At 45.0% G+C, this 13,425-nt stretch overlaps 1 protein-coding gene across 7 annotated transcripts in view; it reads right to left on the bottom strand.

Moving 5' to 3' along the window:
• The window catches only part of col11a1a (collagen, type XI, alpha 1a), a 490,074-nt gene that overhangs the window by 189,957 nt on the left and 286,692 nt on the right, over window positions 1-13,425 (bottom strand). For all 7 annotated transcript variants that reach the window (XM_087990322.1, XM_087990323.1, XM_087990324.1 and 4 more), the window contains 2 exons: window positions 6,094-6,147; window positions 5,557-5,610 (listed from right to left, as the gene is read on the bottom strand). In XM_087990322.1, the coding sequence (XP_087846448.1) occupies window positions 5,557-5,610; window positions 6,094-6,147 (108 nt within the window). The remainder of the gene's footprint in view (window positions 1-5,556; window positions 5,611-6,093; window positions 6,148-13,425) is intronic.

The raw sequence follows: 13,425 nt of genomic DNA, 5'->3' as shown, positions 1-13,425 counted from the left end.
GATGTAACTGAAATTATACATTGAGAAAGACCTGGATTGTTGTTAAGTCTCTCATTTTTTAGAATGACCTGTTGGTTTCAGTTCTTTCATATGTAAATCGCAAAACCTTTTTTAAAAGTTACATTCTCAAGTGAACTTTAACAATTGCTGTAATGTCGGCCCAGATAATGTATTGAAGGTGTTAGCTTCCCTGTATGAGGTGGCTGTACCACAATGGTCACAATTCTAATCTAAAAAGTAGCTTAACAGAATCTTACAAGGGTTCATGCAGTTTTTGAGCAAAGTAAAATGTAATTCTGCAAGTACAAATTCACCCCACAAACTTGTATGTGGGTGTGTTATGTGTGTGTGGGGTGGGGGCATATGAGTGTCTGTGAGAGAGGTGTGTGTGTGTGTGAGCGTGAGTGTAAAGGGGTGTAAGTCTGTAAGAGGGTGTGTGTGTGTGTGTGTGGGAGTGTATGTGTGAGCATATCTCTCATATGCTCACACATACACTCCCACACACACACTCTCACAGACTTATACCCCTTTAAGGAGAAAGTGAGGTCTGCAGATGCTGGAGATCAAAGTTGAAACTTTATTGCTGGAACAGCACAGCAGGTCAGGCAGCATCCAGGGAACAGGAGATTCGACGTTTCGGGCACAGGCCTTCCTGAAGAAGGGCCTGTGCCCGAAACGTCGAATCTCCTGTTCCCTGGATGCTGCCTGACCTGCTGTGCTGTTCCAGCAATAAAGTTTCAACTTATACCCCTTTACACTCACACACGTACACACACCCTCTCACAGACACTCGTAACCTCCCCCTCTATACACACACATCCATGTGTACACATACACATATAAGTTTGTGGGGTGAATTTGTATTTGCAGAATTACATTTTATTTTGCTCAAAAACTGCATGAATCCATGTAAGATTCTGTAAATCCGTTTTTTAGATTAGAATCAGTCTGAACTTTGTGGCACAGACAGCCTCACACAGGGAAACTAACACCTTCAATACATTATTTGGGCCGACATGACACCAATTGTTAAAGTTCACTTGAGAATGTAACTTTTAAAAATAGTTTTGCGATTTACATATGAAAGAATTGAAACCAACATGGTCTTTTTCAATAAACAATTTCAGTTACATCACACTCTAAACTTTTGTTATAAAGTTTGTGTTTTATAATCTTATTCTCCACAACCACCTGAAGGAGCAGCGCTCCAAAAGCTACTGCTTCCAAATAAATCTGTGTGTGTGTGTGTGTGTCTCTGCCTGCCTCATGGAACACAGATTAGTACAGCACAGTACAGGCCCTTCGGCCCTCAATGTTGTGCTGACATTTTATCCTACTCTAAGATCAGACGAACCTACATACCCTTCATTGTACTATCTTCCATGTGCCTATCGAAAAGTCTCTTAAATTTCCCTAATGTGTCTGACTCTACTACCACCGCTGGCAGTGCATTCCACACACCCCCCACTCTCTGTGTAAAGAACCTATCTCTGACATCTCCCCTAAACCTTCCTCCTATCACCTTAAAACTATGCCCCCTCGTGATAGCCCTTTCTGTCCTGGGAAAACATCTCTGACTATCCACTCTATCTATGCCTCTCATCATCTTGTACGCCTCTATCAAGTCACCTCTCATCCTCCTTCACTCCAATGTGAAAACCTTTCTTCATAAGACACACCATCCAGTCCAGGCAGCATTCTGGGAAATCTCCTCTGTGCCCTCTCTAAAGCTTCCACATCCTTCCTATAATGAGGCGATCAGAACTGGATACAATATTCCAAGTGTGATCTAACCAGGGCTTTATAGAGCTGCAGAATAACCTCATGGCTCTTAAACTCAATCCCCCACTAATGAAAGCCAACACACCATATGTCTTCTAAACAACCCTATCAACCTGGGTGGCAACTTGGAGGGATCTATGAGCATGGACCCCAAGATCCCTCTGTCCCTCTACACTGCCAAGAATCCTGCCTTTAACCCTGTATTCTGCATTCAAATGTGACTTTTCAAAATGAATCACTTCACACTTTTCCAGGTTGAACTCCATCTGCCACTTCTCAGCCCAGCTCTGCATCCTGTCAATTTCCCATTGCGATCTACAACACACTATTCACAACTCAACCAACCTTCATGTCATCAGCAAGCTTAGTAACCCACCCTTCCATTTCCTCATCCAAGTCATTCGTACAAATCACAAAGAGCAAATGTCCCAGAACTGATCCCTGCAAAACACCACTGATCACCAAGCTCCAGGCTGAATACTTTCCATCTACCACCACCCTCTGTCTTCTATGGGCCAGCCAATTCTGTCTCCAGACAGACAAATTTCCCTGTATCTCATGCCTCCTTACATTCTGAATGAGCCTACCATGGGGAACTTTATCAAACATTTTGCTAAAATCCATGTACACCACATCCACTGCTCTACCTTCATCAATGTGTTTTGTCACATCCTCAAAGCATTCAATAAGGTTTGTGAGGCATGACTTGCCCCTCACAAAGTCATGCTGACTATCTCTAATCAAACTATGGTTTTCCAAGTTATCATAAATCCTGTCTCTCAAAATCTTCTCTAATACCTTGCACACGATAGATGTAAGACTGACTGGTCTGTGATTCCCAGGATTATCCCTATTCCCTTTCTTAAACAAGAGAATAATATTTGCCATCATCCAATCATCTGGGACTACTCCACTGGACAGTGAGGGCATTATCAAAGGCTCAGTAATCTCTTCCCTCACTTCCTGTAGTAACCTAGGGCATATCCTGTCTGGCCCAGGGGACTTATCTATCCTTATGTTTTTTTTCAAAACTTTCAGCACCTCCTCCTTCCTTACATCAAGCTGCTCTAGCATAACAGTCAGTCACACGCTGTTCTCAGAAATGTCAAGGTCCCTTTCAGTAGTGAATACTGAAGCAAAGTATTCATCAAGGACCGTCCCTACCTCCTCTGACTCCAGACACAAGTTCCCTCCACTATCCCTGATCGACCCTACCCTCCCTCTAGCCATCCTCTTGTTCCTCACATAAGTGTAGAACACCTTGGGGTTGTTCTTAATCCTACCCACTAAAGCTTTTTCATATCCCCTTCTAGCTCTCCTAAGTCTATTCTTCAGTTCTTTTCTGGTTACCTTGTAACCCTCTATCGCCCTGTCTGATCCTTTCTTCCTCAACCTTAACTAAGCTTCCTTCTTCGTCTTGACTAGATGTTCCACATCCCTTGTCACCCAAGGTTCCTTTACCCTACCATCCCTTCCTTGCCTCAGTGGGACAAACCTATCCAACACTCACAGCAAGTGCTCCCTAAACAACCTCCACATTTTTGTCATGCATTTCCCTGAGAATACCTGTTCCCAATTTATGCTCCACAGTACCAACCTAATAGCATTGTACTTCCCCCTCCCCCAATTAAATACTTTCCCATACCATCTGCAAAAGTATCCCTTTCCATGAGTATAGTAAAGGTCAGGGAGTTGTGATCATCATCACCAAAACGCTGTCCCACTGATAGATCTGACACCTGACCTGGTTCGTTGTCAACCATCAAATCCAATATGGCCTCCCCTCTAGTCGGCCTATCTACATATTGAGTCAGGAATCCTTCCTGGACACACCTGACAAAATCTGCTCCATCCAAACTATTTGTACGAAGAAGGTTCCAATCAATATTAGCAAGTTAAAGCCACCCATGACAACAATCCTGTTACTTCTGCACCTTTCCAAAATCTGCCTCCCAATCTGCTCCTCCTTGTCTCTGTTGCTATTAAGTGTGTCTGTGCCTGTGTGTGTGTGTATGTCTGTGTTTCCGTGTGTGTGTTTCCGTGTGTACTGGCGTGAGTGTGTGTATGTCTGGGTTTCCGTGTGTGTGTGTGTGTGTGTGTACTGGCGTGAGTGTGTGTATGTCTGGGTTTCCGCGTGTGTGTGTGTATGTGTGTGTTCTGGTGTGAGTGTGTGTGAAAGAGAGAGAGTCAGTGTTCTGTATGAGAGAAATTCTGAGTATGTGTGTGAGTGAGACAGTGTGTGTGCGTGCACATGTATATGCCTGCGTGTGTGTGTGTGGGTGAGTGTGAGATAGAAAGTGTGAGTGTGTGTGCCAGAGTGTATGTGTGTGTAGTATCTGTGAGGGTGAGAATGAGTGTGTGCATTTATTCACGTGGGATTGGGTGTGTGGGAGGGAGTGTACTCATGTGAATGAATATGTGTGATTGTGCATGTGTGTGTGTGACAGTGTGTATGTGCAAAAGTTTTTGCATGTGTGTATATGAAAGCAAGGGTGAATGTGTGTGAGATATGTATATTTGTGGGTCGAGGGAGGGAGTGTTTCACAGAGTGACTGAGTGTGAATGTATCAAGGTGTCATCGTTTGAGTGAAGGGGAGAGTGAGCATGAGTTTGTGTTGTGAGCGTTAGGCTGTATGTGGATGTCTGTATGACTGTAGCTGTTGAAGTGTGCGAGTGCATACTTGCATAAATGGTTGTGTACATGAACACGTGCAAATGAAAGGTTTTCATGTACTTGTGAACGTTTATGCTGGCTGCGTGCGTGTGTGCCTGGGTACATGTGTCGGTGTTAGTGCCTGCATCTGAAATGGATTCACACTTCGCTTCATTGTAAAGGCCACGCAGGGAGTGATGTATAAGGTCAAGAAAACACAATATTCACCAGAATGAATTTTCAGCTCAAAGCTTTCCTCCCTCATACCCCCACCCCTCACCCTCACACCCCCACCCTACACCTCCCACCACTCACCTCCCACCCTTCCTGTCACAGCCATCCCTCACCCCTCACCCCCCAAACCTCACCCTCACCCTTCACTCCCATTCCCTCTGCCCTCCTGTCAGAGCCACCCGTCTCCACGAGTGACAGTCAGTCCCTGACCATGGAGGTTAGAACCTGTTCATATGTAACTTTGTTACTCTATGATTCTGTTATTGTGTGACTCTGCAATTACATGACTCTATCACTATATTCCCGAGGTAAAAACAAGGGCTGCAGATGCTGGAAACCAGATTCTAGAGTAGAGTGGAGCTGGAAATGCACAGCAGTTCAGTCAGCATCTGAGGAGCAGGAAAATTGACGTTTCGGGCAAATTACCTTGTTAATTATATGACCCTGTGGTTGTATGATCGTGCGATTGTGTGACCCTGTTATTAATCCAACTCCGTTATTAAATGACCTACATTGATTTCCCACATGGAAATGGCTCTATTTTAAAGTTCTCGTCTGGAATTTTAAATCTCCAGTACTCTGTCCACCTCCAGATATCTGAGATTGCGCTCAGACCCACAACCCTCTGAGATATCTGTCCACCCACCATCTGCAGTGCTCCCCCACTTGAGGCTGCCCCCACATTTTGGGGTTTGCTTCCTGACCCTCCATACCCCTCAAAGCCCCCTCTTTATCCAAGACTCCGGTCACCTGCTTCATGGGACACCATGGGACATCCTGTTTCTTTATCACCTGTGTGATGCTCCAGAGGATGTTTGGATCCATTCAGGACACTATATAAATGCACATTGTTGTTGATGAGCAGAGCTCGGTGATGTGTTAATTACCTTTGCTCCAGGTTCTCCCGGCATTCCCCGGGATCCATCAGCACCAGGACGACCCTGGGAATGACAACAGAACATCGTAAGGAACAGATGGAAGGAAACTGCAGGAATTAAAATGACATGAGAGGAACTAGGGGAAAGGGACAGGAAGGGATAGGAACCAGAGATACAGGATTCCTCAATCAGCCCAGCCAGAAAACATGGAGGTCAGGCATGAAGCTGGGAATTTGGGAAAAATCACAGAAAATTGGGATCAATGCATGTGAATTGGGAGCTGGAGTTCAGGGAATCGGGATTGGGGAATAGAGAAGAGATTTTAATAATTAGAGATTGAGAAATGGATAAGGGAATACAAGGGAGGAAAATGAAATTATAAAAATGCAATAATATCTGAGAAAGAGCATCTTCTGTATTTAATCAAACAAACAGATCAATAATAGACATGGATTTATTGTGTGAGACGTTTCACATTTCCCTGCCTCCAAGGGATTCCCAAAAGAAAGTTTAAACGAGACCAAGTGCAGTGACGTTCATACTTACCCTCTTGCCTGGCTTTCCAGATGCACCCAGAAGTCCTTGGATCCCTCTCGGACCCTGCAATCAGAGTATGGACACAGTGAGGGACACCCACCGTCACATCTCACTCACCCCTGGTCTCCCCCAACTACCCCAACCCACCTGGGTTACACACAATATTCAATCCATCCGAGACAGAATGACAGCAAAACTCAGAGTGATGCAGCACAGGAAGAGGCCATTCTGCCCTTTGATACTATACTGGTGCTATGAAGTAACTAGCCAATTAATCAAAGCTCCCACTGCATCCCTGTTGGCCTTTTATTTCCCTTTCCCAGTGTTTCCCCGATTCCCTGTGTGAAAGTTCTGATTGAATCTGCTCCCACCGCCCTTTCAGGCAGCACCTTCCAGACCCCAACAACTCACTGTGTAAAACAATCCCCCTCTCCTCCCCCTCTGGGGCTTTTCCTGATTCTCTTCAATCTGTCTCCCTCTGCTCCCTCACCCTCCTGCCCCTGGAAACACATCTCTTAGTTCACTCAGTTAAAGAGGGCATCACAATGGGAGGGGAGAAAATTGGAAAGCTCAAGGAAAGGCTGCCTTTATTGACCTGAAGAGGATCTTGGTTCCTGCGGGAACCTGTGAGCTCACCACATTCTTCAATCATCCTGAGACGTGGGGCAGGAGGGGGGTAACTGTCACATGAAGGAGTGTTAGCAGAGGCAGTTAGATAAACAGGATGGTGAGTGAAGGTTCAGAAACAATAGTGAGGGAGAGGAGTTTGAGGCACATGAACAAGTTGGAGATAATGAGGGACAGTCAAAACAGATTGAAGCCCAAAAGCTATCAGTTGGTGGAGTGAGATATCAGCCTGGACAGAGGATTGGTTAACAGAAAACAGTCAGACTAGATTGAACATCGTCACCTTAGCAACCAATGGAGGATCAGATGGATCAGTGCTGCGGCCTCAACTATTTCCAATTGTTATTGATGAGCTGGATGGAGGGAGCAAGTGGAAAGATAGACTGGCACTGGGGGAACTAGAGAATGTTCCCCCAATGATCCCGAAGGTGGACAGACTGAGAAGGAGAGGTTGAGTAGGCTGGGCCTAAACTTATTGGAGTTTCGAAGAATGAGAGATGACCTTATTGAAATATACACGATTCTTAGAGAACTTGACAGGAGAGATGCTACAAGGTTATTTCTCCTTATAGCTTGAGAGAGCATAATCTCAGAATAAGGAGGTAAGATAGAGATGAGAAAGAATGTCTTCTGTCAGTGGGAGTGAATCTGTGGATTTCTTTAGCACCAGGGGCCGTTGTGGCTGAGTCATTAAGTATATTCAAGGCTGAGGGAGAGATTTTTATTTAGTTACGGAAATGAGGGTTTATGGAAATGAGGGTTTATGGAAATGAGGGTTTATGGAAATGAGGGTTTATGGGGAAAAACCAAGAAAGTAGATTCGAAGTAGATCAAGATCAGCCATGATTTCACTGATTGGTGGAGCAGGCTGAATGGGCCGAATGGCCTCCTTCTGCTTTTACATCTTTTGATCCTATAGGAGATAAATAACTGATGGCATCAAGTCAGGTATGAACAGAGGTTGTGAAGTTGTGTACAGTGGAATACAAATCATGTGAGTGAGACAAAAAAATGATTGAAGCAGCATAATGTGGGAAATGTGAAGTCATCCATTCGACAGAAGAATCTAAGAACTGAATCTGATTGAAGTAGGGAGAGAGAGAGAGAGAGAGAGAGAGAGACTGCAGGAAGCTGCAGAACAGAGGGATCTGGGGGTCCCTGGATATGAGTCAGATGCGAGCTATCCTCAGAGAGATGACTGGGCAGGATGCTGCCTGAATTGCTGTGCTCTTCCAGCACCACTGATCCAGAATCTGGTTTCCAGCATCTGCAGTCATTGTTTTTACCTCCTTGAACATTTACTCTGCAGTGTTTAGATAAATGAGATTCATTTTACTGAGGATGTTAGAAACCCACTCGACAGGAAACAGGAGATAATCTCAGAGAGGATTAGTAAAGTGTTCAAAACACAGGGAGACACAGATAGCACCAGAATAGAAAACAGAAAGTATCAGTCAGAGAAATAGAGCAATGAAGAAAGTCATAAAATCGAAATCAGAGTGACATATATATGTATATGGTTATGGTTTAGGTATATTTTCTTTTTATCAGATGGTCTACAATGGTATAAGTATATAGGGTTAGATGTACAGCATGTGGTGAATAGCCTGCCCTGTCTCAATGCCTTTTCCCATCTGCCCAGCTTCCTCTGTCCCTGCTCCCACTCTGAGCTGTAGCCTTTATTTTATACAGCATCTTCTCTCCATGTCCTTCTGAGCAAAACGCATCATCTCTGTCTTCTTGGCATTGACTCCATCTGTCACATCTTTCTGTTAATATAGCACACAGTGCCCTGGGCTTTATTTATCGTGGTGCAGAGTATAAGAGCCAAGGAGGTGATATTGAAATTGTATGAACACTGACAAAGCCTCAGTTGCTCCTGGCTTGGGAAACTACACTGGGAGTGCAGGTCAGATTCACAAACAGGGCTGTGTGGATGAGGAATTTCAGTTACAAAGATAGATCAGAGAAGATGGGACTGTTGTCCTTGGGGTAGAGAAGACTGAGAGGGAGTTCTGACTAAAGTGTTCATAAGACCATAAGACATAGGAGCGGAAGTAAGGCCATTCGGCCCATCGAGTCCACTCCGCCATTCAATCATGGCTGATGGGCATTTCAACTCCACTTACCCGCATTCTCCCCGTAGCCCTTAATTCCTTGTGACATCAAGAATTTCCTTGTGACATTCAAAATCATGAAAGGACTGATCAGAAGAGATTCAAGGTCCCAAACACACCTTCCAGGTGAAGCAGCACTTCCCATAATCTAGTCTCCTGCATTCGCTGCTGACAATGTGATCTCCTCCACATTGGGGATATGAAGCACAGGCTGGGTGATTGCTTTGCCGAACATCTACATTCTGCCCACAAAAATGACCCGGAGCTTCCAGTTGCCTGCCACTTTAACACCTCATCCTGTTCCCTGGCCAACATCTGTCTCAGGCTTGCTGCAGTCCTCCTGTGAAGCTCAATGTAATTTGGAAGGACAGTGTCTCATTTTTGGCTTGGGAACCTTGCAGCCTCTGGAATTCAACATGGAGTCCAATAACATTAGAGTCTGATTCCAATCTTCCATGTTTTTATCACCCCATCCCACCCCACATGCAGTCCTTTTATAAAATTGGTTACTTTTAGCAAAGTCACCTGTTCTGTCCTCCACTTAGCTCTTGTTATCATTTATTCAGCATTGCTTCTGTCCTATCCGACTATCAATAATTCCCTTGTCTGCCTAGCCCTTTCAAACCTCTCTCTCTCTTTCTCTCCGGGCTCCATCTCCAACAAATACATGGGAACACCACCCCCTGCAAGATCCCCTCCAAGCTCACCATCCTGACTTGGAGATATATCAATGTCATGAGGTCAAAATCCTGGAATTCCTTCCTTAAGGGCATCATGGGTCAACCCACAGCAGGTGGACTACAGCGATTGAAGCAGACACCCCACGATCTCCTTTACAAGTGCAACTAGGGATGGCCAAAAATACTGGGCAGTCAGCAACACTCACATCCCACAAAATAAATTAATAAATTGAAAACCATGGAATTATTAGCGACAGGCAACATGTGCAGGGAAGGGTGTGTCTCACAAAAGGTGGCTGAGTTTTTTGAGAAAGTGACAAAGATGGTTGATGAGGGCAGGGCTGCAGATGTTGTTCTTTGACAAGTCCCTCAATGCGCTGATCTAATTGAAGAAGTCACATGGGCTCCACAGTGAGCTGCTCAGATGGATACAGAACTGTCTTAACCATTGAAGATCGACAGTGGGGTGGAAGATACGTGACCAGTGGTGTTCTGCAGGGATCAATGCTAAGACACCCTTGTTGTTTGTAAAATGTATAAATTATTTGGATGAGAATGTTAGGGGTCTGATCAGTAAGTTTGTGGATGATACAAAGATTGGGCGGAGCTGCGGATGGTGAGGAGGATTGCCGGGGATACAGCAGGATATAAATAGACTGGACAGAGAAATGGCAGATGGAGTTTAATCCAGACAAATTCAATGTGATGCACTTTGGAAGGTCTATTGCAGTAGGAAGCATACAGTAATTGGTAGAATCTTTAGTGGCATCAACATACAGAGGGACCCAAGCATACAACTCCACACTTCCCTGATAGTGGCAACACAAGTGGGTAAGGTGGTCAAGATGATGCATAGTTTAGAAGGATCTTTGGTGAATTTTCACAGTGCATCTTGTAGATAGTACACACTGCTGCTACTGAGCGTTAGTGGTGGAGGGAGTGGATGCTTGTGGACATGGTAGCAATCAATGGGTGGTTTTGTCCTGGATGGTGTTGAGTTTGTTGAGTGTTGTTGGAGCTGCAGTGGCAGGAGTGTGATGGAATACTCCCCATCCAGGCAAGTGGGGAGTATTCCATCACACTCCTGACTTGTGCCTTGTAGATGGTGGACAGGCTTTGGGGAGTCTGGAGGTGAGTTATTTTCTAGAGTGGGACAGCGTTTTCAATTGGCTAATGGTACAAGGACCATGGGACACAGACTTGAGGTTTTTGTAAGAGACACGGGAGATAACGTGATAAAACATAGGAGCAGAAATAGGCCATTCTTCCCATCGAGTCTGTTCCTCGGTGGGATTTAGTGAGATCATGACTGATCTGATAACCCTCACCTCCACTTTGCTGCCTTTTCCCCAGAGCCCTCGATTCTTTCCTGAGTAAAAACCTGCCGTTCTCAACCTTGAATTACTTAATGACCCAGTTTCAATATGAGGAAGACGTTTCTCTTGCAGTGAGTAGTAATGACAGAGTAGGCCATTCGGCCCCTTGAGCCTGTTCTGCCATTGAATATGATCACAGCAATAATTCAACACAAAAGCCTGTTACCCCGCCCCACGCACATTGGACCCCTTTAAAACCAAGAGCTATATCCAACACCTTCTTGAAAACATGCAGTGTCTCGGCCTCAACCACTTCCAGTGGCAGAGAATTCCACAGGCTCCCCGTTCTCAGGGTGAACAAATGTCTCCTCATCTCAGTCCGAAATGGCCTACCCCATACACTGAGATGGTGTCCCCTAGTTCTAGATTACCCAACCAGGGAAACACCCTCCCTGTCTTGAGTCTGTACAGACCTGTTAAAATTTTATAATTTTCAATCAGATTCCTTCTCATCTTCTAAACTACAGCAAATACAGGCCCAGTCGAACCAATCTTGCCTCATGGGATAGTCCTGCCATGCTCAGTATCAGCTGAGTGAACTTTCATTGCATTCCCTGAATAGCAAGTAACAGGGCAGAAAATGGAAAGGGCCAGAAATTTAACTTCAGGTACAGCAAATAAAGGGACAACTATGAGAATGGGGTCAGTCAATACAGGACAGAGGGTGTTGTACTTAAATATACGCAGTGTACAAAACAAGGCCAATGAGCTTGTGGCACAGACTGAAATTAGCAGGTACGACGCTGTGGGTATCTCAGAGACATGGCTTCCAGGGGATCAGAGATGGAACAAATATCCAAGGGATACACGTGCTATCGGGAGGACAGGCTGATGGGCAGAGGGACAGGGTTTGCCTTGATAGTAAGAAATTACATTAAATTGATAGCATGAAGTGATATAGAGTCGGAAAATATAGAAATGTGTGGATAGAGCTGACGAACCGCAAAGGGAAGGTGACCTTAATGGGAGCTGTGTTGAGAGTGCGTTGCTGGAAAAGCACAGCGGGTCAGGCAGCATCCAAGGAGCAGAAAAACTGACGTTTCGGGCCAGAACCCTTCATCAGGAACATGTACAGGCCTCTGAGCAGCAGTCAAGATGTGGGGCAGAAAATAAATCAGGAAATAGAAAAGTCATTTAAGAAAGACACTATTACAATAATCATGGCGGACTTCAATACTCAGGAGGACTAGGAAAATCAGGTAGGTAGCTGATCTCAAGTAAAGGCATTTGTGGAATGTCCACAGGATGGTTTTTTGAACCAGCTTGTGTAGAGCCCACGAGGGAACAGGGAATTCTGGATGTGGCGATGTGTAACGAGACAGACTTGAGAAGGAACCCCTTGGAGACACTGACCATAAGAGAATCAAACTCACCCTTCAGTTTGAGTGGGAGAAGCTGAAATCAGCTGTAACCATATTATAACTGAGTCAAGGTAACTGCAAAGACATGAGCCACTGAGTCAGAGAGATGTACAGCATGGAAACAGGCACTTCAGTTCAGTTTGTCCATGCCGACCAGATATCCCAAACTAATCTAGCCCCATTTGCCAGCATTTGGCCCATATCCCTTTAAACCCTTTCTATTCATGTACCATTCCAGATGCCTCTTAAATGTTGTAATTGTACCAGCCTCCACCATTCCCTCTGGCAGCTCATTCCATACAAGCACCACCCTGTGTTAAAAAGTTGCCACTTAGGTCCATTTTAAATCTTTCCCCTCTCACCTTAAACCTTTGGCCTCTAGTTCTGGACTCACTCCCATGAGGGAGGAGCTGGTCAGAGCTCGTTGGAAGGGGAGCCCAGCAGGGAAGACCGGGGCACAGCAATGGCAGGAGATGTTGGGGGTAATTTGGGAGGCACAGCAGAAACTCATCCCAAGGAAGGAGAAACATACCAAGGGGAGGATGAGGCAACCGTGGCTGATAAGGGAAGGCAGTAACAACATAAAAGCAAATGGAAAGGTTTACAATGTGGTGAAGATCCGTGGGAAACCAAAGGATGAGGGAAATGGAAAGAACTGCGGATGCTGTGATAAGAGACAAAAGGAGAATGCGCTGGAAAAGCTCAGCCCTCTCCTGAGGAAGGGTCACTTGACCTGAAACATTAACTCTGATTTCTCTTCACAGATGCTGCCAGACCTGTTGAGCTTTTCTCAAAAGCAACTTCTACTTTTCTCAAAAGCTCAGGGAGCCTTTAAAAACCATTAGAGGGTAGCTAAAAAACAATAAAGGGGAGAAGATGAAATATGAGAATAAGCTAGCTAGTAATATAAAAGAAGTTTGTAAGACTTTTTTAATATATCTAAAAGGTAAGAGAGAGGCGGAGCATTGGCATTGGATCGCTGGAAAATTAGGTTAGAGACATAGCAATGAGGAACAAAGAAGTTGCAGGGAAACTGAATAGATACTTTACATCATTGCGGAAGACACCAGCAGCATACCAGAACTTCAAGAGTGAGGGGGTAGAGGTCAGTGTCGAGGCCATCAGTAAAGAGAAGGTGCTGTGGAAGCCAAATGGTCTGAAGGAGATAGCTGAGGAGATT

Source organism: Chiloscyllium plagiosum, unplaced genomic scaffold, assembly GCF_037043375.1.
Source record: "Chiloscyllium plagiosum isolate Xiang-an unplaced genomic scaffold, Cpla_swu_hap1 HiC_scaffold_9, whole genome shotgun sequence".
NCBI classification, from domain to species: Eukaryota; Metazoa; Chordata; class Chondrichthyes; order Orectolobiformes; family Hemiscylliidae; genus Chiloscyllium; species Chiloscyllium plagiosum.
This window is presented reverse-complemented; position numbering and strand designations above follow the sequence as displayed.